This window comes from Equus caballus, chromosome 1 (genome assembly GCF_041296265.1).
Source record: "Equus caballus isolate H_3958 breed thoroughbred chromosome 1, TB-T2T, whole genome shotgun sequence".
Classification (NCBI taxonomy): Eukaryota; Metazoa; Chordata; class Mammalia; order Perissodactyla; family Equidae; genus Equus; species Equus caballus.
The window spans coordinates 182,331,197-182,355,763 of NC_091684.1; the positions used below are offsets into that span (position 1 = coordinate 182,331,197).

General features: G+C 41.0%; 1 protein-coding gene across 20 annotated transcripts in view; it reads right to left on the minus strand.

Moving 5' to 3' along the window:
• Positions 1–11,886: 11,886 nt before the first annotated feature.
• HEATR5A (HEAT repeat containing 5A) overlaps positions 11,887–24,567 on the minus strand; it is a 99,347-nt gene continuing 86,666 nt past the window's right edge. For 14 of the 20 annotated variants that reach the window (XM_070256344.1, XM_070258105.1, XM_070254836.1 and 11 more), the window contains 5 exons: positions 22,950–23,222; positions 21,171–21,395; positions 15,464–15,618; positions 13,688–13,901; positions 11,887–13,385 (listed from right to left, as the gene is read on the minus strand). In XM_070256344.1, coding sequence (XP_070112445.1) covers positions 13,078–13,385; positions 13,688–13,901; positions 15,464–15,618; positions 21,171–21,395; positions 22,950–23,222 — 1,175 coding nt within the window. In that variant the 3' untranslated portion in view covers positions 11,887–13,077. 20 annotated transcript variants of the gene reach the window in all.

Consider the following 24,567-nt stretch of genomic DNA (forward strand, 5'->3'; position numbering starts at 1 on the left):
TTAAGAAGAACCACTGAGACAGAAGTTGGGCCAAATTTATTCTACGAGGTGAGATGGAAATAGGAGTTCATCTTAAGCATAAAGCCAAAATGAAATCAAGCACACAGAAAATGTACAAGGCGATTGTGAAGTTTGCTTCTAAATTAAACATAAATCTGCCGGCAGCCGCATCTCTCCTCAGAGTCCGCTGGGGGCCAGCTGGCAGCCTCTGTAGTCCTTACAGTGTGGTAAATCCACTCAAGACCTTGAGCGCCGCTTTCTTCCCTCTCGATTTGTCATCCGAGGATCCTTTTCTTGAAAGTCATGAAAATAGGACAACAGATTTAGTTCTCAACACCAGCAGTGGCAGTCGCTTGCTCTGTTTTTGTTTTTTAAAAAAAAAATTTTAAAGCCTTTATTAGAAAGTTGATTTCATATGACCTCGTGCTGGAATAAGTCTATATCTAAGGACGCTAAAAGCCCTACTGCCAAGCCAATTTTAAATACAGTGTGAGCTGGGAAAGGAGCCGTCATTGGGATGATGGCCACGAAGCTAGTCGGTTGTAGCTATAGCTTAAAAGGTCACTGGCTCACTTGCAAGAATGCTGGCAGCCTCAACATTTGCTATAAATTCCTCTCATTAGTCAATTGTTTTCGAATTTCTTTCCCACTGGGAAACTCAAGAATGTCTCTTGCCTGAGTGTCCCATTCTCAGCTGATCCCTCTCCCCCTGAGATGTTAGGAATGTTGCTCTGCAGCCTCCCCCTGAGTCACAGCTCGGGAGTTCTTTGCACGTAGCCGCCACCCTCCCCGTTCATGACTCAGTCCACACTCTCAAAAGAACACAGACAACATGGCTTGAGAAGCACCTGAAGCTTAGATCCAGAATTATCAGAACCAGAAAGGACCTCAGATAGTCTGTCCGAGAGGGGAACTAACCATCCTGCCTTACCTGGTACTGAGAGGTTTCTGGGAACACAGATCTTTCTGTGCCAAAACTGGGAATCCCAGGCACCCTGGGACGGTTGGTCACGCTCTGCTCAACTATTTTGCAGAGAAGAAACTGAGGCCAGGCGGCTGCCTTGCCCAAGCTGACAAAATTAGTCAGTGGCACACCTGGAATTAGAATCCAGATCCATTGGTGTTGGAGCTCAGTGCCCTTTCTGTGCTGCTACTTCCTCATATTCCCGCAGTGCACTGCACACAATAGGTGCTCAAGTTTCTGCTGTGGTTGGTTGTTTTTAAGCTCACAGGAAGTGCTTTTCACAGATATGATCATTCCTAATTAGCAGTGACCTCTCTCAAGGTCATTACGAATCAATGGTGAAATCATCTCTTTGCTTCCAGACTGAACAGAACAGAGTGAGCGAAGGGGAGGGAAGCTTAGTGAGCAAGACAAGTGGCTAAGAAAACAGAAGGATTGTGGGAAGGTGAAGAGCCCCATGTGTCCAGGTTGACGGAGCAACTCTGCAGCAGGGGACACGGAAACACCGTCCAGTGAACGCCAAGAGAAGGGTGTGTTAGTTCCCTGTCCTCAGAGAAAGAGCAGCTGGGAAGAAAAGCCTCAACATTCTTCTGACAAGGGAGGAAAGGTAAATATGGAGCGACACACACCGCCCCCACCATGTTGTCGTGACTGTGGGATGAGAAATTAGATGACCTGACCTTCATAGTCACAAGTTTTCCCAGGACTTCAAAGGAACCTAACCCCCAGCAGTATTCTTTGTCCTTCTAGGTCTGAGATCTGCCCTGTTTTTCTTGCTAATTTTCTCCCCTGGATACTGAGTTTTTAATAAAGTAGCCTAAATTACTAGGGATCATTAGTCTGTTATACTTAGAATTTTGCCATCGCTTATCTAAACACTGCTGTGTCCCATCCGATGCTCCAGTCTTCTCACCTGCAAGAGGCACTGGTGTCATCTGTCTCTGAAGGAACAGAGAAAGCATTAGGAATGTGACTAGCTGAGGACCAAGACTGGAGAGATGACAACTGGAAACAAGGGTCCAGGAACATCGTTTATTGTGGCCGTCTTCAGCCACTCATTTTGTGGGCTAGTGCTTGGCACTTGGTTTCTTTCATCTGGGTCGGAGCCTAAGGAAGTGGCACATGTAAAGGGAGCAGCATCAGCAAAATTACAGTGACTAAGGTGTTTTGACACTCGTTAAGATGGGTGTTACTCTCAAAATGGAAGCCAGCTACCTACTTTTCTATTCCACCACGCCTTTCCTGCCGGTGACCAGAGACAGAAGTACCTGTTCTTCTGACTAATCCCTAAAAACACAGTCAAACAGAGGCTGAGCTGACCTACTGTGCAAATGCCAACAGGGGTCATGGGGCCTCACGGCTGTTCTGCTTTAGGCTGAAGCCCAGATTGGGAGCTGATCTGAGATAGGATGATGCTTGTCAAGAATGGACTCGTGACACCCATCAGACGCAAGAAGCAAGATGAGAAACAAGTGCTGGTTAAAAATGCAAATTATTGGATCTTACCCCAGACATTCTGAATCAGATTTTTTTTTTAAGCAAACTTTTAAATGTAGGATAGTTTTAGATTTACAGAAAAGTTGTGAAGATAGTACAGAGTTGCCGTATACCACACACCCAGTTCTGCCTGTTATTAACATACGACATTAGTGTGGTAACTGTCATAACTAGTGAACCAATACTGATACTTCATTATTAACTGAAGTTCACACTTGATCCAGATTTCCTTAGTCTAACCTACTATCCTTTTTCTGTTCCAGGATCCCATCCAGGATATCACATTACATTTAGTCACTGTGTCTCCTTAGGCTTTTCTTGGTTGTGACAGTTTTTCAGACTTTCCTTATTTATTTATTTTTTTTTGAGGAAGATTAGCCCTGAGCTAACATCTCCTGCCAATCCTCCTCCTTTTGCTGAGAAGACTGGCCTTGAGCTAACATCCGTGCCCATCTTCCTCTACTTTATATGTGGGACGCCTGCCACAGCATGGCTTTTGCCAAGCAGTGCCATGTCCGCACCTGGGATCCGATCTGGTGAACCCCGGGCTGCCGAGAAGCAGAACATGTGCACTTAACCGCTGCGCCACCGAGCCGACCCTCAGACTTTCCTTATTTTTGATTCTCTTGACAGTTTTGTAGAGTATCGGCCAGCTGTTCATAGAACACCCTTCCCTTTGGCTGTGTCTGATGTCTTTCTCATGATTAGACTGGGGTTACAGGTTTCGGGAAGAAGCCCATAGAGGTGAAGTGCCATCCTCATCACGTCGCAACCAGGGTACATCCTATCCACATGACCTCTCGTGTGGATGCTAATCTTGATCACCTGGCTGAGGTTGTGTTTTAAGGTTTCTCTGATGTAAAGTTATTCATTTCTCCTCCCCTTTTCTCTGCAAGGAGATCACTAAGTGCAACCCACGCCTCAGGGGCCGGGAGTTAAGTTTCCTCCTTGAGGGTGGGATGTCTACGTAAATTATTTGGAATCCTTCTACATGGGAGATATGTCTATTTTCCATCATTTATTTATTTATTTATTCAATCAATCATTTATATCAATATAGACTCATTGACATCTACTTTATGCTTTTCATATCCCCGTTGTGGGTTTTTTTGTTTGTTTTCAGCACTTTATCACTTTCTGGCATTTATTTCGGGGGGAAGGAGCACTTACTTTTTTTAACAAGGTTTCCTCATGTTTCCAGGCACACTACACATAGGCAGGTATTGACAGGGAAGAATTTCCCAAGTTTGTGAGATTATACGAGTCTCATGGGTCCTAGTTAAAAATCGGAGTCTCAGGCCCCTTCTCAAAGAGTCTAATTTAGAGGCTGGCCCAGTGGCTTAGCGGTTAAGTTCACACGCTTCACTTCAGTGGCCTGGGGTTCGCTGGTTTGGATCCTGGGTGCAGACCTACTATGCTCTGCTTATTGAGCCATGCTGTGGCAGGCGACCCACCTATAAATAGAGGAAGATGGTCATGGATGTTGGCTCAGGGCTAGTCTTCCTCAGGAAAAGGGAAGGATTGGTGGCAGATGTTAGCTCAGGGCTAATCTTCTTCTTCTTCAAAAAAAAACATTTGATAAGATTCTGATTTAGTAGTTCTAAGGTGAGCCCCAAGGATAAGGTAGATTATAAATAAATAGGGTGGATTATAAATAAAATTAGGGTGTAGAAAACCTACACAGGCCAGGCGCTGTTCCTGTACACTTTCCTTCCATCACGGTAAACTACGTCCACTTTACAGACTGAGCAACTACTATGTGCCAAGTATAGCCGGGTCTCTTGACTCCTTTGTAGCTGACTCCTTTTTTAAAACTTGAGGGGCCGGCCCTGTGGCCGAGTGGTTGAGTTTGCGCACTCCACTTTGGCGGCCCAGGGTTTCACTGGTTCGAATCCTGGGTGTAGACATGTTGAGGCAGCATTCCATGTGCCACCACTAGAAGGACCCATGACTAAAATATACAGCTATGTACCAGGGGCTTTGGGGAGAAGAAGGAAAAATAAAATCTTTAAAAAAAACCCTTGAGAGAGATATATATATAAAAGTATATATATATATATATACATAAAAAAGTATATATATATATATAAAAGTATATATATATATATAAAAGTATATATATATATATAAAAGTATATATATATATATAAAAGTATATATATATATATATATTTTTTTTTTTTTAAAGATTGGCACCTGAGCTAACATGTGTTGCCAGTCTTTTTTTTTTCCTTCTTCTTCTCCCCTGTGTCCTCCCTCCATGTCTGTGTGTCTCTGTGTATTCACATGGCATCTCCTCTTCTTACAAGGACACTAGTCAGACTGGATTAAGGGCCTGCCCTGCTCCAATAGGGCTGCATCATAGCTATACACTGTAATGACCTATTTCCAGATAAGGTCACATTCTGAGGTGCTAGGGGTTAGGACATCTATTTGGGAGACGCAATTCAACCCATAACAAATTCACATACCATAAAATTCACCCTTTTAAAGTGTACTATTCCGTGGTTTTTATTTTATTCACGAGGTTGTATAATCAACACCACTAATTCCAGAATCTTTTCTTCATTCCAAAAGGACACCCCATACCATTAGCAGTCATCCCCTCACCTCCCTCCCCAACCCCTGGCAACCACTAAGCTTTCTGTCTGTATGGATTTGCCTACTCACAAGCATTTCATATAAATGGACATTTCATATAAATGGAATCATAGAAGAGGCCTTTTATGCCTGGGTTTTTTCACTTAGCATACTGTCTTCAAGGTTCATCCACATTACACCATATATCAGTACTACATTCCTTTTTATGGCTGAATAATATTCCATTGTATGGATGTCTCAATTTTGTTTATACATTCATCAGTTGATAAACACTTGGATTGTTCCCACTTTTTGGCTATTATCAATAATTCTGCTATGAATATTCATTACAAGTTTTTGTGTGAATGTTTTTGATTCTTTGGGTGGAATTGCTGGATCATATCATAATTATGTTTAACTTTTTGAGAATCTACCAACCTGTTTTCCAAAGCAGCTGCACTAATTAAATTCTCATCAGCAAGGTAACAAGGTTCTCATTTCTCCACATCCTCCCCAATGCTTGTTATTGTCTTTTTGATCATAGCAGTCCTAGTGGATTTGAAGTGGTATCTCATCGTGGTTTTCTTTTTCCCTGATGACTAACAATACTGAGCATCTTTTCATGTGCCTAATAGCCATTTATATAACTTCTTTGGAGAAATGCCTATTCAAATCGTTTGCCCATTTTTAAACTGAGTTGTCTTTTCATTTTGTGAGAGTTCTTTATATATTCTGGACACTAGACTCATGATTAATTAGACATGATTTGCAAGATTTTTCCTCCCATTCTGTGGGTTGTCTTTTCACTGTCTTGAGGGTGTCCTTGGAAGCACAAAAGTCTTAATTTTGATGAAGTCCAATTTATCTGCTTTTTCCTTTGTCACTTGTGCTTTTAGGCATCATATCTAAGAACCCATTGACAAACAGGCACTTTTAAATGATTATAGAAAAGATGATTATGAAACTCACATAATGAAATCGGCTAGACAGCTTTTCAAGGAAGAGCATGGAAACTCTCAACCTTTTAAAATAGAACAAACCGTTCAAAATGGTTTAGGCATGTGTTTGCCCAGACACAGGATCAAGGGTGAATTCTGGAAGTCCCAGTACTATGTGAAGGACATAAATAAAACAACTAGAGAAACATCTTTATATTGTAGAAAATTCTACAGATTTTTTTATACAATACTGAGAAACCAGAATGGTCACATTATTAATGAAAAGAGAAAGCATCTGCAGCGAAAAATGTAGCAAATGGCAGCGAACAACACAGCTGACTGGAGAATAGGAAGTTGGTTGTCTAACCGCTTCTCCTTCGCTGTTGACTCACAATAGGTCTGCTGACCGCTGGAACAGAAGCATTTCCATAACTTAGAGAACCTATTTTTAAGAAGCTTTTGTGTTTAAACAAAGGCCTAGATGATATGTTTCTGGTACCTGACACTACCACGGAGGAGAAGCTGTGGGGAGACCAGCCGCCCTGGCAATTCAGGGAGTGGTGAGCACTCCTGCAGCATTTGACTATGAAATACAAGGCCCAAAGCTTGGTAAGATGAGAAACACGTAAACGGCAGAGAAATACTGGGGTTTACAGGCCTCGTTGTCAGCAGAGAGTCTCCGTTTTGGTTGCACACGCACTTTCTCTCTGAGGTTGCACTCGCACTACCTCCAATAATAGCACGAACGAAACTGTTTTTGCTGTGTCACTGGCATGCTTGAAATTGCTTTTAGAAATATTTCACTTGTTTTGTTCTTTCTTCTAATATTACATAAAGCAGTCCACTACTTCTGATATACGTATGTATGCAAATATAAATATTTTTGTTTATAAAGTTTTTTCTCTACATTTTTTCAGGAAAAACATTAAATTTTAATCCCATTAAGCAAAACATTGTCAACATTAGTTTTTTATTGGCAGCAATGACTTCTTATTTTCTTAAAAAATATAGTTAGAATTCTTTAAAAAAATAAGTTGTTTTTTTGAAATACATTGGCTATTTAAAGAATGATATACAGACAAGTACTAAGAATGGCTATCAAGTAATGAGAATTTTCCCCAAGTAGCCTGTGGAATCATCATTTTATAATGCCCCAAACAGAACAGTGCATGAGTCCTAACCAAACAGAAATGCAGTTAAAGGGAGCTAGCGCGTTTGATTTGCAGAAACCGGGATTGTATTTGTGGTCTGCACTGAACATATTCTGGCTCTATATCACAACACAAAATTTCCCATTTCCTCAAAGCTAAAAGCTCAGGCATCAGTTAGACTGGTAAACAGAAAAGTCAGTCCAGGCGCAATTCATTAACTGGCTGATCACTGTCAGTCAGCCGGCAGTTGGATAATTATATTTTTAGCAAACATGTAGATAAATTTCTTCTGATAAACTGAGGTCTTTCAAGGGTTAACAAGCTATTTGTAAAGAGGAAAGTAAATTCAATTGATGGAGAGAATGCAACACAGTAGTCCCCCCTTATGTGTGGGGAATACATTCCAAGACCCCCAGTGGATGCCTGAAACTGCGGCTAGCACCAAACCCTAGATACACTGTTTGATAAAGTTTAATCTATAAATTATGCACGGTAAGAGATTAACAGTAACAATAATAAAATAGAACGAGTAGGGGCCGGCCTGGTGGCGCAGCAGTTAAGTGCACACGTTCAACTTTGGCGGCCTGGGGTTCGCCGGTTTGGATCCTGGTGCAGACATGGCACCGCTTGGCACGCCATCCTGTGGTAGGCGTCCCACATATAGAAGAGGAAGGGCGTGGATGTTAGCTCAGGGCCAGTCTTCCTCAGCAAAAAGAGGAGGATTGGCAGCAGTTAGCTCAGGGCTAATCTTCCTCAAAAAAAAAAAGGTTATAACAATATACTGCTCATTAGCATGGATCTTAGCAACCTCGGCATACAGTTTTTTTCCCTTCCTTATTAAGTCAAGAACTTTCACCTTTTCACTTAAAGGAAGTACTTTATGACTTCTCTTTGGCGTATCAAAATTGCCAGCGTCCCTGCGCTTGTGCTTTGGGGTCATTATGTGGGAAAATAAGGGTGACTTGAACACAGGTACCGCAAAACCATGACAGTCACCCAGAAGGTGACTAAGTGACCAGTGAGCCACTGGCAGCATATGCAGCGAGGGTCTGCTGCACAAAGGATGAGTCACAGGCAGGACCAAACCGGACAGCTCGGAACTTCATCCAGCTACTCAGAAGGGCGTGCGATTTAAAACTTGTGAATCGTTGATTTCTGGAACTTTCTATTTAATATTTGCGGGCCACAGTTGATTGTGGCTAACTGAAACCGTGGCAAGTGAAACCTCAGATAAGAGGGGACTACTGTATATGTAATTACCTTGACTCTACAGTTAGAAAGGTTAACAGGACTCTGGAAAGCCACATCCAGGCGGACTGTGGGAGCTTTAGGACTATTGCCTTAATGCACAGTAATGCAACCATTAAACTGCCGCAAATGACTCAACGGTTTAACTTTAGTTTTGGGGGGAGTATGGAATTTATTTCACATGTTGTCAGTTTTGTATTATCATAGTTTATTAGCTTGAGGGTTGAATTTCTTCACTCATAATGCAAACTAGTATAATAAAAAGACAAAGGGAATTGTTTAGGATATGGCATAAAGTGAATTCTTCTCTTCAGAATTAATGTTACAAAAGATTCTTGGGCTATGCATTTACTCCATCATGTAAGTACTGTTCTCTCAGCCTGGATCATATGATATTCCTTCCATGAAGTCCATCTTCGAAGCCCCTTTTCTTCTGTGGGCTCCCACAGCACTAGGCTTTTTTTTTTTTTTTTGGTGAGGAAGATTGGCCCTGAGCTAAATCTGTTGCCCATCTTCCTTTTTGCTTGAGGAAGATTCTTGCTGAGCTAACATCTATGCCAATCTTCCTCTATTTTGTATGTGGGATGCTGCCACAGCAAGGCTTGATGAGTGGTGTGTAGGTCCGTGCCCAGGATCTGAACCCACAAACCCCGGGCTGCTGAAGTGAAGTGTGCAAACCTAACCACTATGCCACCAGGCTGGCCTCAGCTTAAATTTCTTTTATAGCACTTACTTGTATCTTTGAAAGTGTCTTAATGTTCCCTGTAAGTTGATGGTGAAGTTTGTTTTATAAAAGCAAAATTTCGCTTCAATGCTCTATGAATAGAAATCCATTCGAGCCAATGTTATTTGTTAAGGCTTCCCGTGGTAAGCTTTCAAGCAGAGGTAGTTTTGGCTCTGTTTCTTCCCTTAGAAAAACATAAAGCTCAAGACAAATATTAGATCACTTTGTTCCATCCAAGTTGCTAATCAACACGGTTACTTTGTCAAGAGTTACCAAGCTGGTTAAACCGCTTTATCACAAGTGGAGACTCGGTGAAATAAACAGAGGCAAAGAACTTTGGATGGATTTTTCAGATTTAACTATTCACCTTTAAACAAATCACAACTTATATCAATATCTAATCATATCTATTTCCATAGGAACTAGAGGACATAATTTAAAAAAAACCAAACATTTTCCTACTGTATTAGTTAGAAAACTGTTGATGGAAATTTGGAGAAATGTAACTGAAAATATCAGCAAAGAGTAAGGGAGGGCTCCTGCGGGAAGCTGGAGCACTGAGAGAAGAGAAAAGCCACACTTCGATGGAACCAGGACTGCCAGAGCACTTTTTCTGTCTCCAGCGTGGACCCTGGGATCAGAACGATGAGTTCCAATCCCAGCTGGTAAGCCTTAATTTCCTCATCAGTAAGGACATATTTACTAATTCAACGTAGTAAACAAGGTGGCAATTAAAAAGGTGGCTATCAGGCAGTACCTAACTCAAAGTTCCTAATTCCATGACATTGGATATACTATCTTGTCATAACTATTGACATTCATCTAGCACCTTTTTTTTTTTGAGGAAGATTATCCCTGAGCTAGCATCTGCCACCAATCCTCCTCGTTTTTTTTTGCCGAGGAAGCCTGGCCCTGAGCTAACATCCGTGCCCATGTTCCTCTACTTTATATGTGGGCTGCCTACCACAGCATGGCGTGCCAAGCGGTGCCATGTCCACACCTGGGATCCAAACCAGCAAACCCCAGGCCGCTGAAGTGGAACGTGTGCACTTAACCGCTGCGCCACCGGGCTGGCCCCTAGCACCTTTAACCCCAACAATTCAGGACACCGTGTTACTAAATGATGAGTAGAAATCTTAATGTTTAAGAACAAACTAAATAAAACAAAACAGACAAAACAATACAAAAGAATCCCAAAATCTTATTAATAAATCACATCCCAAGAACAACCCAGTTCAGCAACTGGCCTGGCAAAGGAGTAAACTTCTGAGTTCAACTCCACCCTGTCCCAGTGCAGTTCAACAGTTATCAAGCACCTCGTGGATGCCACGGAGGCAGTTCCACAAGACAAAATGTCTCCCTTGAGGAGACACAGTCTAAAAGGGAGGTGAGATATGAAAACACACTGTGATGTTCCATGCACAGTGAATGCATAAAGTACACAGAACCTAGATGTGGCAGCGGTAAACCTGCTTGGTGTCAGAGGAGAGTAAGATGTGTTACGGAGTGTTACCAAGGAGAAGCCAGCCTAAAAGGAGTGGGAGTCCGCCAGACAGAACAAAGGAGAGCAGGGCATTCAGGTGGAGGCGACAGTAAGCACACACTCAAATGTGCAGAGACAATTAGGAGGACAGAGAATCCAACGCACTGTGAAGGATGCTGCTGTGGGGACCTGAGGTTGGCCACCCTAAGATATGTCTCTTTGGCATCAGGATTATTTGAGGCTGATTGCTTTTGACAGACTGGGACAGGGAAGGAGGCTCTGAGGAATGGAACTTGCCCTTTGTTAGGACACGTTTACATTTGTAAGGTAAATCTCTATCTGTAAAAGTTGCCTCCCTCTTGGGGCTGGCCCCGTGGCCAAGTTCGCGCGCTCCGCTGCAGGCGGCCCAGTGTTTCGTTGGTTCGAATCCTGGGCGCGGACATGGCACTGCTCATCAAACCACGCCGAGGCGGCGTCCCACATGCCACAGCTAGAAGGACCCACAACGAAGAATATACAACTATGTACCAGGGAACTTTGGGGAGAAAAAGGAAAAAAATAAAATCTTTAAAAAAAAACAAAAACAAAAACAAACAAAAAAAGTTGCCTCCCTCTCTGTACCAGGAAGAAGAAAGGAGATGACCTTCTCTCTAAAAACTCTTAATCAATACCAAAGGCAAGGACTTAAAATCTGCATTTTATTGTGCTAGTCTGGTAACCTCCTGTAACTGACTTCCCTCCCCCTCCCAACATTGGCATTTCTTAAAGATTAAGCATCTTTCTTTAGGTTAGGAACTGATTGCTGAGCTCACCTGTGACCGCCCAGCTCCAGACAATCGACTTTCCTCCGGCTACACCCTCTGAGACAGCAGACCACTACCTGCTGTGTCCATCAAGCGCTGTGCTGACGGGGCAATCTTGTGACTATTGTGAGAGGGACATTTCAATCACATGTGAAACACCCCGTTTGGGGGCTATATAACCACTCTGTGCACCCCACTTCTTCGGTGCCCTTTCTTCCTTCGGGAAGAAAGGCCCCGGGCCATGGTTCCTCATAAAGCTTTGTTTAATTTTCTCTTGCTATTCTGTCTCATGTGAATTTAATTCGTTCTCTGGCCAGACGAACCCCCATTTGGGGAGAGGAAATGTCCTCCTCCCCTACACTGTGAAGAAAGGGCTCCTCTGAGAAAAAAGGCCAAGTTCCAGAGAAGGGATATTAGCTGCTCCACAGGATTGATTTTCTGGAATCTGTGGGACTAACCAGCCACCTTTTGTGGGTAAAATAATTTCAAATACAAGAATGATAAAGAAAATTAGCTTTATTTATGTAGAAAAATTGATTGTAGTGTTAGATTTTGTCGAATGTTTTCATTCTGAACAATTTACAAGAGTGTTTATATACAAACATAATAAAATAGAGTACATCACATTGTTCTTGCTTCACTCAAAGTGTCTTCTCAATTCTGAACATGCTGCATCACTTCGGTTTTTAACTTTTAACAGGGAAATGCTTGGTTGTGACATAGTGCTTGATTCATACAGTATAACACTGAAGTGGAAGGAGAGTCAATGATTACCAACAGTTAAAAAATATTTTTTCAAGCAATATGACTTTATCATTAAATTTTTTCTATATTAAAATATATTTCATGTTAAAAAAACATACTTGTATTCACTGATGACTTAAATTTGTTGTACTAAATTTGACATTTATATAAACCCATAGTTTATCTAAATATAGATATGAATCTATATTAAACTCATCAATATGAATGTCTACCACAAATGAAAATGAACAAAATTGTTAAGAACAGACGAACAGAAAATCTATTTGAGAAATGGAAGTGGAGATGCCTTATTCTATTTAAAATGAGTAAAATTTCCATTTTCTGAACCCAATTCAAACTAAACCAAGATGTGGTGAAAAACCATGATATTTATAGACACCAGATCTTAAGTCACACTGTAGGGCTGTTATGAATTTGTACTATTATATGTCGGAAAATTCTAAACCAAGTTTCATAAACATTTCCAATCATTTATGTTGTTTGGGAAATCCAAGAAAGTTTAATACAATTACTGAATAAGGCAGAATTTTAAATTAGCAATTGGGATACAATATAAACGCAGATAATTTATACTAGAGTCAAATCTATAACTGTCTCAGTATTAAGTATTCCATGTGTGTATGGACTGTCAGAAGAAACCCATTTCATTTTTTAAAGCAGTGAATTGTTTAGTAAGGTCAGTTCTTTAGCACTTTCTTGAAATTCCTAGCCAGAATTCTGACAGAGTTCTGTGGTTCCACTAAACAGAAAAAACCCCACAAAAAAAGTTACCCTTGCTGTTACTTTGAAAAGTCACAGCTATTTAAATTAAAACAATCAACCAGACCTCCAAGTGCACTTGTGTCTAAAATGTCACTTTTGCCCCCAAAGAGAAAGAAATGATCAAGTATTGTATTAAGGGGCTTACTATTAAAAAAAATAACATCAGAGGAAATTGGTCTTTAATTGGATGCTTGAATTCCTTCCCGGGTTCTGAGGGTGTTTAGGTGTTGGTGTCCTGACTCTGATGCTTTCCTGATTGCCCTTGATAGCCGCCTCCAGGCGGGCTTTCAGGGCTGGAGAAGAAGCCATCACACTTTTAAAAACTGACGAATACTGAGGCCCAATCTGCATGAGATTTTGCAAAGCAAAGTCATGTAAATTTCTCATTATGGAAGTTGCTGATCCCAGAGCATTCTCATCCAAAAGGAAGGAAATGAGGATAGGCAGAAGACAGGCCACCAGCTGAGAGCCTGGAAAGGAAACAAATGATGTGAGCACGAGGTTCAGGGATGTAAATGGTCATCACGCCAAGTTGTAAAGGCACTTGATCTGGACACATTTTCCTCACCTAAGGGGAAAACAATTCTTTGAACTTCTTCTTCCAGATAACTACTAAGTAATATCAATACTGGGGATTAACATAATACCTGCTTTCAATGAATGTAGAAATAGAATGTTAAGTGACTAATGGGAGGTTTTTTATTTTAAGTAACATTAAATTTCTGATTCCGCACAGACTTTCATTTAAGATGACTTCAGTGCTGACACTTACGATGCTGTTCTTCAGCCACGGCTACCAGCGCTTCCAAGACCTTGATACCTTCCTGAAAGACCTGAAGCTCAGCAGCGTCTTCCGGTTTCCTCTTGTCGATTTCCTGCAGTTTCCCCACCACAGAGGATACTAACGAGTAAATGTATGGGTACGACACGGCTGGATTCGGATACTGAAAAACCGAAAGGAGGAGCTGATAGGTCTTGATTTGTACCTAATAAGGTAAAAGACAAAAACAGTATAAACTGTAAATATAAATTTACATTTATATTAAAATGTAGATTTTAGTGTAAAATTTAAAAAGTAAATCAAAAAAATGTAAAATTTTTAAAGTCCCTAAAAACAAGTATTTAAATTTATTTCTAATTTCTCTTTAATTTTGGAAGTCCAAGTGCTAACAAGTATTCAAACTTGCATGCTGACAGTGGCTGCGACAGGCTGGGGTGGGAGCAGACGCACGAGGGTGTGTATGAGAGGGAAGGAGAACTACGAGGGGTTAGTTTTTCTTTTTTTCTCTAGTTCCCATGCACTCCCATGTGCCCCTCTATAATGTAAAAAATGAAAACCAAAACAAGACACACATAAACTTGAAAAAGATTTTTCATTTCAGAAAATGTTTTAGGCAAAAGCACACATATTTGACATTCCAATGTCATGGTGTTGAGTCTGGACTGTAATTTTGTATCAACATCAGAGGAAATTGGATGATTCATATTTTGATAATATAGTCATGCTCCATATAACATTTCGGTCAATGACAGACAGCTTACTGTACACCACTGTGAGCCTGCTCCAGAGAGCTCCTGCGAGGCTGAGGGAACATGGGGCAGAAGGACAAGACGACATGACCGTGTATCAAATACCTAAGTCACTCCTTGTTCAATTCATTGTGATGGTATCTGAACGATTACTGTTTTCTGAGAGAGAAGCTGGTTCTTATATTTTATAATTTTTTTTTATAATTTTTGTTTTTAAAGATTGGCACCTGAGCTAACAACTGTTGCCAATCTTCCTTTTTTTTTTTTCCTGCTTTTTTCTCCCCAAATCCCCCCAGTACATAGTTGTATATATTTTTTTTAGTTGTGGGTCCTTCTAGTTGTGGCATGTGGGATGCTGCCTCAATGTGGCCTGACGAGCGGTGCCATGTCCACGCCCAGGATCTGAACCAGTGAAACCCTGGGCCACCGAAGCGAGTGCGCAAACTTAACCACTCGGCCACGCGGCCGGCCCCTGCTTCTTAAATTTTAAAGGTTGATATATTTGTGATCATGGGCTACAAACTCATTCTGTAACACAAAGGAACAGGAAATTAATCTAGCAAAGGAAGGGGCCATAAAGGAATGGGATCAACTTGTGTGACTGTTTTTGGAACAGGTCCCATTATTTCAGAATCATACATTGAAGGCATATGCTGGAGTCTTCCTTCCTTCTTTTCTTTTTCTTTTAGGAAATCCACTATAATAAGCTACAAATTATCTTACTAAATGTCCCTTGTAGAGTTCTAGAGATACATCAATTTTAAGATGTCCCTATTTCAAATTTAGTTGTTTTTAAACATTTCCTTTTTCTTTCTCCGACTATACTCTATCCTCAGGGCCAAAGAATAAAACCATTATTATTTGCCTTTGTCACCCCAAGAATAGGAATTAATCCAAACCTAAAAATAAAAAAAATTTAGTCTGGTACTTCTTGTTAGAGCCAAGAAAATCACAAAGGAAAGTTTTGCAAAAGCCTAAACATTCCTATTAGAAATATCTCTCTGCTAAAGACACTCACCATAGGATCTTCTATCTCAAGAGCAGCCTTAAATCTGTCAATACAGCGCTTCTGCAGGCATGGGACGGTGGTTACTTCTGGACTGGTGGACAGAATAAACACCGTGAGAGCAGTAAGCAGACTGACTTCGTCAAGTTCGCGGTGTGTTCCGTCTACTGAAGAGAAATGATCAGTGAGAAACAGATCCCAACACTACCTTATTTTCTGCTTTACGATCTGCGTGAAGTTGTCTCTAGTTTGGTAGTAACAATTTCTTTTCTGTACACAGCAGTTATAGACAATAAACACTGACTGACTTTAGAGTCCTGGCAAATGTTGTAGGTTTTATTTTTTTAAGATTTTATTTTTCCTTTTTCTCCCCAAAGCCCCCTGGTACATAGTTGTATATTTTTAGTTGTGGGTCCTTCCAGTTGTGGCATGTGGGATGCCGCCTCAGCATGGCCTGATGAGCAGTGCCATGTCCACACCCAGGATCCGAACCGGCAAAACCCTGGGTCACCGAAGTGGAGTGCATGAACTTAACCACTCGGCCACGGGGCCGGCCCCTGCTGTAGATTTTAAAATGTGCATTGTAAGTAATCCTGGAGGCAAGACTCACCGAGGTAATTATAATCTTCACAGGTAAAGACATCAGTAAATACATATATACATTTACTAGAAATATACATTTACAAATTGTGTGACTGTGGACATCTAACCCCATCTTCAGTTTTCTCATCTGTAAAATGGGAATAACAAGAGTACTTACAATGTTATGAGGAGTAAATGAGTTAATCTACGTAAAGCACTTAGAATAGCATGTTGCGTATAATGCTCAATATGTATTAGCTATTTTTTATTATTTTTATTGTGAAGCTATACAGAAATGCTTAGACAGGTTTTTTTGTTGTTAAGTTTAAAGTATTCATATTTTGGAGGCTAGCCTGGTGGCACAGTGGTTACGTCTGCGAGCTTTGCTTTGGTGGCCTGGGGTTTGTGCTTCAGATCCTGGGCATGGACCTACACCCCACTCATCAAGCCATGCTGTGGCAGGGTCCCACATACAAAATAGAGACAGATGGGCACAGATGTTCACTCCGGGACAATCTCCCTCAAGCAAAAAAAGGAAGACTGGCACTAGATGTTAGCTCAGGGCCAATCTTCCTCATCAAAAAAAAAACACGGATTCATATTTTGATAATAGTCATGTTCCACATAACATTTCAGTCAATGACAGACAGCTTATACGATGGTGGTCTCACAGGATTACCATATGGCTTAGGTGTGTAGGAGGCTATACTATCTAGGTTTGCGTAAGTACACTTTACGATGTTTGCACAATGATAAAATTGCCTAATGACGCATTTCTCAGAACATATCCTCATGGTTAAGTGATGCATTACTGTACACGTGTCAGGTGAAAATATCTCAGCATTTTCCTACATGTACTATTTCTTAACAGTACAGAAAAACCTGGAAATACCTGCATGGGCCACAATCATTTGAAGGAATTTTCTATTAGATGTAATTTACGCTCATTTTCCTAAGTCATACTCTCATTAAGTAATTCTAAATGAAACTGCTGTGAAAAAATCAACGTTATTTGAAAAGGAAAAGGTGTGGCAAATTCAACTCATTAAACTGTATAAGAATGGATTGCTCACTTATAAAGAAATGACATATCTATAGACCTGTATCTATATATGTAGAAGCTTTGGTAACCTTCTTTCAGCTATTATTTAAGAAACATTTACTACGTGCCAGCACTCTTTTTGGCACTGAGAATACAATTTACAGAGAAGATATACTGTATACCACGAAGTAAATAATTTAATTGCAGCTAGTCACAAGATTTATGAATATAAAAAATATATTAAAAGATAATAGAGGGGCTGGCCCAGTGGCACAGTGGTTAAGTTTGAGTGCTCTGCTTTGGTGGCCCGGGGTTCACGGGTTTGGATCCCAGGCACGGACCTACATACCACTCATCAAGCCATGCTGTGGCGGCATCCCACATACAAAAGAGAGGGAGACTGACATGGATGTTAGCTCGGGGACAATCTTCCTCAAGCAAAAAGAGGAAGTGCGGCAACAGATGCTCATTCAGGGCCAATCTTCCTCACATACACACACAAAAAAGATAATAGCAACTCAGGAGTTGCTATGTTGGGTGTCAGAGAAAGCCTTGAGGTTAATATCTGAGCTGTCACTTGAGACAGAGTTACAATGAAAGCATAATATTATGGACGAGTGGGATTTATTTTATAAAAATAATTTGAATAGGGGGCTGTGGTTAAGTTCACGCACTTTGGCAGCCCAGGGTTTTGCCGGTTCAGATCCCGGGCGTGGACATGGCACTGCTCATCAGGCCATGCTGAGGCGGTGTCCCACACAGCACAACCAGAGGCACCCACAACTAGAATATACAACTATGTACTGGCGGGCTTTGGGGAGAAGAAGAAGGAAAAAAACAAAAATAATTTGAACAATTTTAAGGTAAAATAGGTACATGGTCAACATTTAAAATGATGACAGCATTATTATAAGCACCTTATATATATTAAATATTTAATCCTCACAATAGCACCATGAGGTATGTACTCTTATTTCTCCCGTTTTATGGAAGAGAGACTGAGGAACAGGAATTCAGTTATTTGCCCAAATCACATAATTAGTAAAGCAAACAGTTTGATCCCAGAGAGAATACTGTTAACCATGTGACACTGCTTCCCATACAGTCAAGCTATTTTTAGTCATTCATAGCAACCTGAAAATACAACACGGTCAGCTAGTCTGTTTAGTAAAAATGTCCTTTTATTCTCAGTAAGATAAAGCTCTCCTGGGTTCCTCTTCTCATTTCTTCTAAAATTCCCCTGTTCCCCTCACCCCTGCCCCAATCCCCTTATTCCCATTCTCTTTTACCTAGGATGGAGGCAAGGTTCCCTGAGCAGCAGCCCCACAGAGGGGAGAGGTCTGTGTGGCAAGAAGTGAGGCCTCTGGCCAAGAGCCACGAGTGAGCCATCTTGGCAAGGATCCTGTAGCTGCCATGCCAGCTAACATCCGAACCTGAGTAACTTCAGGAGAGACCCTGAGCCGGAACCATCCAGTTCTGCTGCTCTGAATTCCTGACGCACAAACTACCAGATAATAAATGTTCGCTGTTTTAAGCCACTAAGTTTTGGTGCAATTTGTTGCATAGCAAATGGTTTACCTGTCGTGATCAGCTCCTTTAACTTCTCTCAGTATCTAGCCTAAATCCTCAAGGTCCTAACCTCGTTCCCTGAGACCCAACAAAAAAACATCTTCTTGTGTGTGTGATGAAAGAGGCAAGCTCATTATAACTCAACATAAAAACTCACACCTGTTACTTTCCTTCCTTATTTCCTTTTCTTCTCTCTCACCGGCAGAGGTTAATCCTTCGAAACGTGCTGTGAGTTTTATTCCTTCCTGCCTAGAAAGGGACATTGCTTCCCTCCCTTATACTTCTGACTCCAACCCCATCTCTGCCTTCTTTTCTTTCCATAAGCACGAACTTATGCTAGAGTCTCAGCTTTAAACAGAAATTCCTTGACCGTACCTCTTCTTTCAGCTTTCTTGTCCTTCCCCCACCTCTGATCCGTACCTTGACACTGTATCTTACACTGCTGACACTCTCCTGCCATTAGAACTCTTGTCTTTGGCTTCTGTGATTGTGTCCTCTCCTGAATCTTCTCCCATCCTGCTCCAAAAACTCGAGTTGGTGATTTCAACCATCCACAGGTTGCAGTGACAACGTCCAAATATACGTAGTCTAGAATCACCTCTAGCCCAGACTCCTTCTCGAACTCCAGACCTCTGCATATTCGCTCCACTTGATTATTCTTGAGGCATTTCAGTGAATGGCACTCGAGTGCTCCAGTCACCTTACCCTTGCTCCTAGACCAAACTATCAGTAAATTCTGTGAACACGTGCTTCACATCTTATTTTTCATTATTCTACTCCTCTTCATCTTTACCGCTACTATCTTACCTCCAACAATCTTACTTTCTTTTCCAACTGCTGCCAGAGCAATTCTTTAGAAATGCAAACCCCATCACTTTACTCCCTTTCTTAAAACCCTTTATGAATCCACATGCATATTAAAAGCAGTCCAAAGTACAAATCATGTGAACCCTCCACAATCCGGCCCCATGCACCACCCACTTCACCTCTTTCTCTACTAATCACCAGCTGCCACTCTCCTACTCTTTTCCCTCAGCCCCACATTCCTCATTTCTTTACTTGCTGTCACCAAATGGAGCATCCTATTTTGGTCTCCAGGTGTTTGATCAAAATGTTGTGCCTGGAAGCTGTTTCTGTGATGTCCCTGTGGGGGACGCTCTCTACTTCTTTAAGAAACGGCCTCTCCTGAGAAGCCTCTGGTGGTAGATGTAGACGTGCACGACTGAGATCCCCTTTGTGGCCGCCTGTGCTGCCCAGCAGGAGGGAGTGTGGTCAGCTGCCAGCTCCATGAGGACTGGCCTCAGCCACGGAGCTGCCTTGACTGACATCACATGCTTCTCTCTGAGGACAAGGCCCAGGCCATTTCTGTCCCAGGTGAGACCGTCTGAATGGCAATCTCCAGAGCTCCCTTGACAGGTTCGCTGAGCTTTGTTGGGGGCCCGCACTGCAGTCTGACTTTTCCTTGGCCCAATCTTGTTTCCCCCTATTTCCTTCAGATGTTGCTCCTTAATAAATCTCTTGTTCCTCAAACCCCATCTCAGCATGAGAGAACCCTACCTGTGACACTTTGCTTAATTCACTAAACAGGGCTAATTAGTCTAATTTTTTTTGCCAGTTAGCCCCTTTTTATATTGTATTAGGAATGCAGTGATAAATAAGACATTACATTACTGTTCCCTTCAAGGAGCACCTTATGGTATGGATCATACCCTACAGCAATTTATAGGCACTAAATTCCACTAGACTCCCAATTTTGGGCACAAAGTAGGTGGTCAATAAATGATGAATTCAATTGAAATCTTTTTACCATATGAAATCGAATATGGTGCACTGTGACCTTTAGAAACAGAATAAGGAGGTGGGGATAATTTGTAATATGTCTAAAGACTTTTTACTCACTATAACATAACGTTGAAAATGAAAACTATACAACAATCACAAGAGAAAAACAAATTTTAATGGATACTGAACATTAAACCAGCTATCATTTATTGATAGACACCAGGTAATAAGTGAGATGCTTTTCGTATATTATGTTACTGCTCTAACAATTTCCTGCAACATAATATCCTTATTGTGTTAATGAGAAAACTAAGGCTTAGAGAAACTTGGTAGCTTGGCTAGTCAGTTAGCTAGTAAGTGCTGGAGTGAGGACATGAACCAGATGGGTCTAATTTATATTTATAATGCATAGTTTATGCACTTTTCAGACTGTGTATATTAGAAAGTTCTGTCAGTCATAGATCATACTCAATTTTAAAATTAACATAATATTACATTTGAAGGTCTCTCACTGTCAACACAAGCTGCCATTTAATTGCATTAAAGGTTAAAGACATTAAAATGAGAACATAGACGTTTCTAGATTATCTCCTTATACATATTCTGTAAACTCATATGTAGTGAATACGGTCTCCTCCAGATGAGACTGCCAAACATGATCAAGAAAATAGCTTCTTCTCAAAAAACTGTCCCTCTTGCTTTTGAAAACAAACCGAACAGCTGCTTCCAAAGAACCTTAATTACCTGGATCCCAGAAGTCGAGAACTGTCATTAAAGCGCTACGGAGAAGGTCAGTCCAAGCAGCATGGCTCTTCTCTGCCCTGGCCATGGGAGAAGACAGTATTCCTTTCAGAGCCTGTAGGGAAGCGGCCACTGTGGACGATAGGTGGGCACCAGGTAACCTCACAGCAGTTTCTCGGAGGACCCCAATAGTGAGGTACAGTAGGGTAGGGAGAATTGAGATGCTTCCTGTAAGATACATTAAAAAAACCCCTCTGTATTTCAGTCTATGTATGCAGGTCCTATAAAGAAATCATCAATGAGTAGGACACTGTCAAAGATTTCTAGCTTTTAAGATTATTTTTCATAAAGGATTGTAACTGTTAAGATAATTTAAGTAACTTTAAGACTGGATTAAATTTTGGTTATAATCGAACATGTTATTTAAATTGTGTCAGTATCATCTTCTTCTGTCTTGTCTTATTTGGTAGTTGACAGATGTTGAGTTTACTTTTATTTATTTTTTAATGTGGTAAAATATACACAACATAAAATTTACCATTTTCAAGTATACAATTCTGTGGCATGAAATAAATTCACGATGCTGTGCAACCATCGCCACTATCTATTTGAATTTATTTTATATTAAACTCTTTTTTCAGGGAATTTCTAGCAATCCACTAGGTACAAAACATTACAGTTTCCATGGCCACTAAGGAGTTGAAAAGTCATTTATGTTTAAAATGAAGGGACTAAAGCTAAAATGGTCAATTTAATTTTCCCGGAGGCTACTCAACAGAACTTGTATATTTTTACCACTAATCTTCTGCTAGTCACTTTTTCTGCCACTTGGAATAAGGCAGTGTGTGAGAACAAGGAAAACAGGTTTTAATTAAAATTGGAGCTTAAAGTCATGTTAAAAATAAGTGAGCACATAAACTGGTCAAGACACATTTAAGCAGAAATACACTTACCAATTAAAAAGTATCTATTAAGTATCGAGTACCTATTACGTACAAGATTTCCTAGAGGATACAAAATTTCATTGCAAACAAAGCATATATGTCTGTGTATATATTTATCTTCTTTACGTATAATAATCAATTACATATAATGCCTCTATATGACACACAAAAACTAAGTGTTACTCACAGAAGCAACACATATATACACATGCACATGAAAAATCCAAACTCAGTATGAGCTAGTGTTTTTAGGGAAACTTTCACAAATGAGGGAGGCCTGGAGCTGAACTTCAAAGGAAGGCAAAATTTTAAAAGGGAGAGAAGGGGATGGGGTCGTTTCAGATCAAGTAACACCACGGACAACGGTACAGAACAGGGATGAGCAGGAGGACTCCTGGGTTCAAGAGTCACACAGAAGGAACCCACAGCAGAGCCGCATAGAGAGCCTTAAATGAAATATATTAACAGTATGGGCTTGATTCCAAACAGAACTGGCTATGACAAACTTCTGTCATCACTGAGGCAGTGAAGTCCATTAGAGACTGTATACCAAAAAATGCCCAAGGGCTAATAACTGCCACAGACCAGTTTAAAATACTGTCAACCATAGATGAGCTTATCCGTCTATACTACTTGCTGTCTCTGTATTTACTTTCACTCTTTTAGTAAAACAAATTATTAGATGTAATGTTAATCTTAGAGGATTAAAAACATTATTCAAACCTTTGGGTCAGCATTACTTTGATGAGAAAAGGCTTAGCCACCATTATCTCCTGTATCTACTGAACCCACCCACTTCCTTCCAGGTCAAGTACAGCAATCCCACAGCACAGCATACCTTCCGGAGAGCACACTGCGGGAAGCTCAGCGAGAATAACCAAGGCAGCTGAAACCAATCTACTTCCATCCTCTGACAGCATCTGTGGCTTTCTGGCTTTTACTCCTGGGCTACCTGTCAATTTAGGATTTAGTTCTGGGAGCTGTCTAACTAGGATGCACACACACAATTCCAATGTTGCAAAAACCAAAGATTTCCCAGGCACAAGTCCTCCTGTGTCCTTTCCCTCTCCAAATTCAGGCAGGGTTTCCTTTTCAGCAGCACCATCATCAACTAAAAGACAGAAAGAACAGTGATGAATAAATGCTTTGCTTGTTTTGCTTCTGGTAGACGGCAATTTAGTTCATTTCTATTGTGGGTAACACATTTAAATGGCGAAAATCTTGGGTCTTAAAGATTGAAAGAGAAAAGAGTTATGGAGATAAAAGTAGTTGTCTTTATTATGACTTTTTTCTTTTTTGGAAGATTAGCCCTGAGCTAACATCTGCTGCCAATCCTCCTCTTTTTGCTCAGGAAGACTGGCCCTGAGCTAACATCCGTGCCGATCTTCCTCTACTTTATATATGGGACGCCTACCACAGCATGGCTTGCCAAGTGGTGCCATGTCCGCATCCAGGATCTGAACTGGTGAACCCCAGGCCGCCGAAGCGGAACGTGCACACTTCACCGCTGCGCCACCGGGCTGGCCCTATTATGACTTCTTATTGCAATGGATCAAAAGAAATCCTTGGGGGCTGGCCCCGTGGCCGAGTGGTTAAGTTTGTGAGCTCTGCTGTGGGGGCCCAGGGTTTCACCAGTTGGAGTTCTGGGTGCGGACATGGTACCGCTCATCGGGCCATGCTGAGGCAGCATCCCACATGCCACAACTAGAAGGACCCACAACTAAAAATACACAACTGTGTACCAGGGGTTTGGGAGAAAAAGGAAAAATAAAATCTTAAAAAAAAAAAAAAGGAAATCCTTAATAACCTTCTTAGTCTTAAAAAATATCGTTTGGTTAACTCCTTGCTATTAAGAATGTGAACCTGACAGCTGGAGCTCCAGCACGGACCTTGTGACCTTAAGTATCGATAGTGGCTGGCCAGAAAGATGGGAACCGAGGTCTCTGATGTCTTTTAAGAAACTGACACACCAGCCCAGAACTGCCTAGATCTGGTCTTCTCTTAGCTGAGAGAGTAAGTCCTTGTGTTTCACATCCACTGTTACATTGGGTTTTCTGTCATATGTAGTCAAATGTAACCTTAAATGATAAACTCACCAATACTGAATTAGACTTGCAAAAAAGCAATTTAATCACTTTGTAAAACCTAAGTCATTAAAAATTGTCAGTAGTTCTTTCCATGTACATTGGTAAACACTTAGCTAAACTAAGTATGCAACCAGTATGAGATTTTTTCCCCTTCTAGGATTTCGTTAAAATTCTCCTTTCCCCAAGAACAGTAATTTAGCTACTAACAATATCCAAGCTAACATGTAGAGGTGACTGAGAGGACGTAAAGCCGTCCCTAGAGAAGTTTCATTTGTACTACACACAATAGACTATCAGAACGACACAGACACATAAGCAATACTTTAAGAAATAATGATGCTATGTGATTAACTTGGCATTATGGGTTAA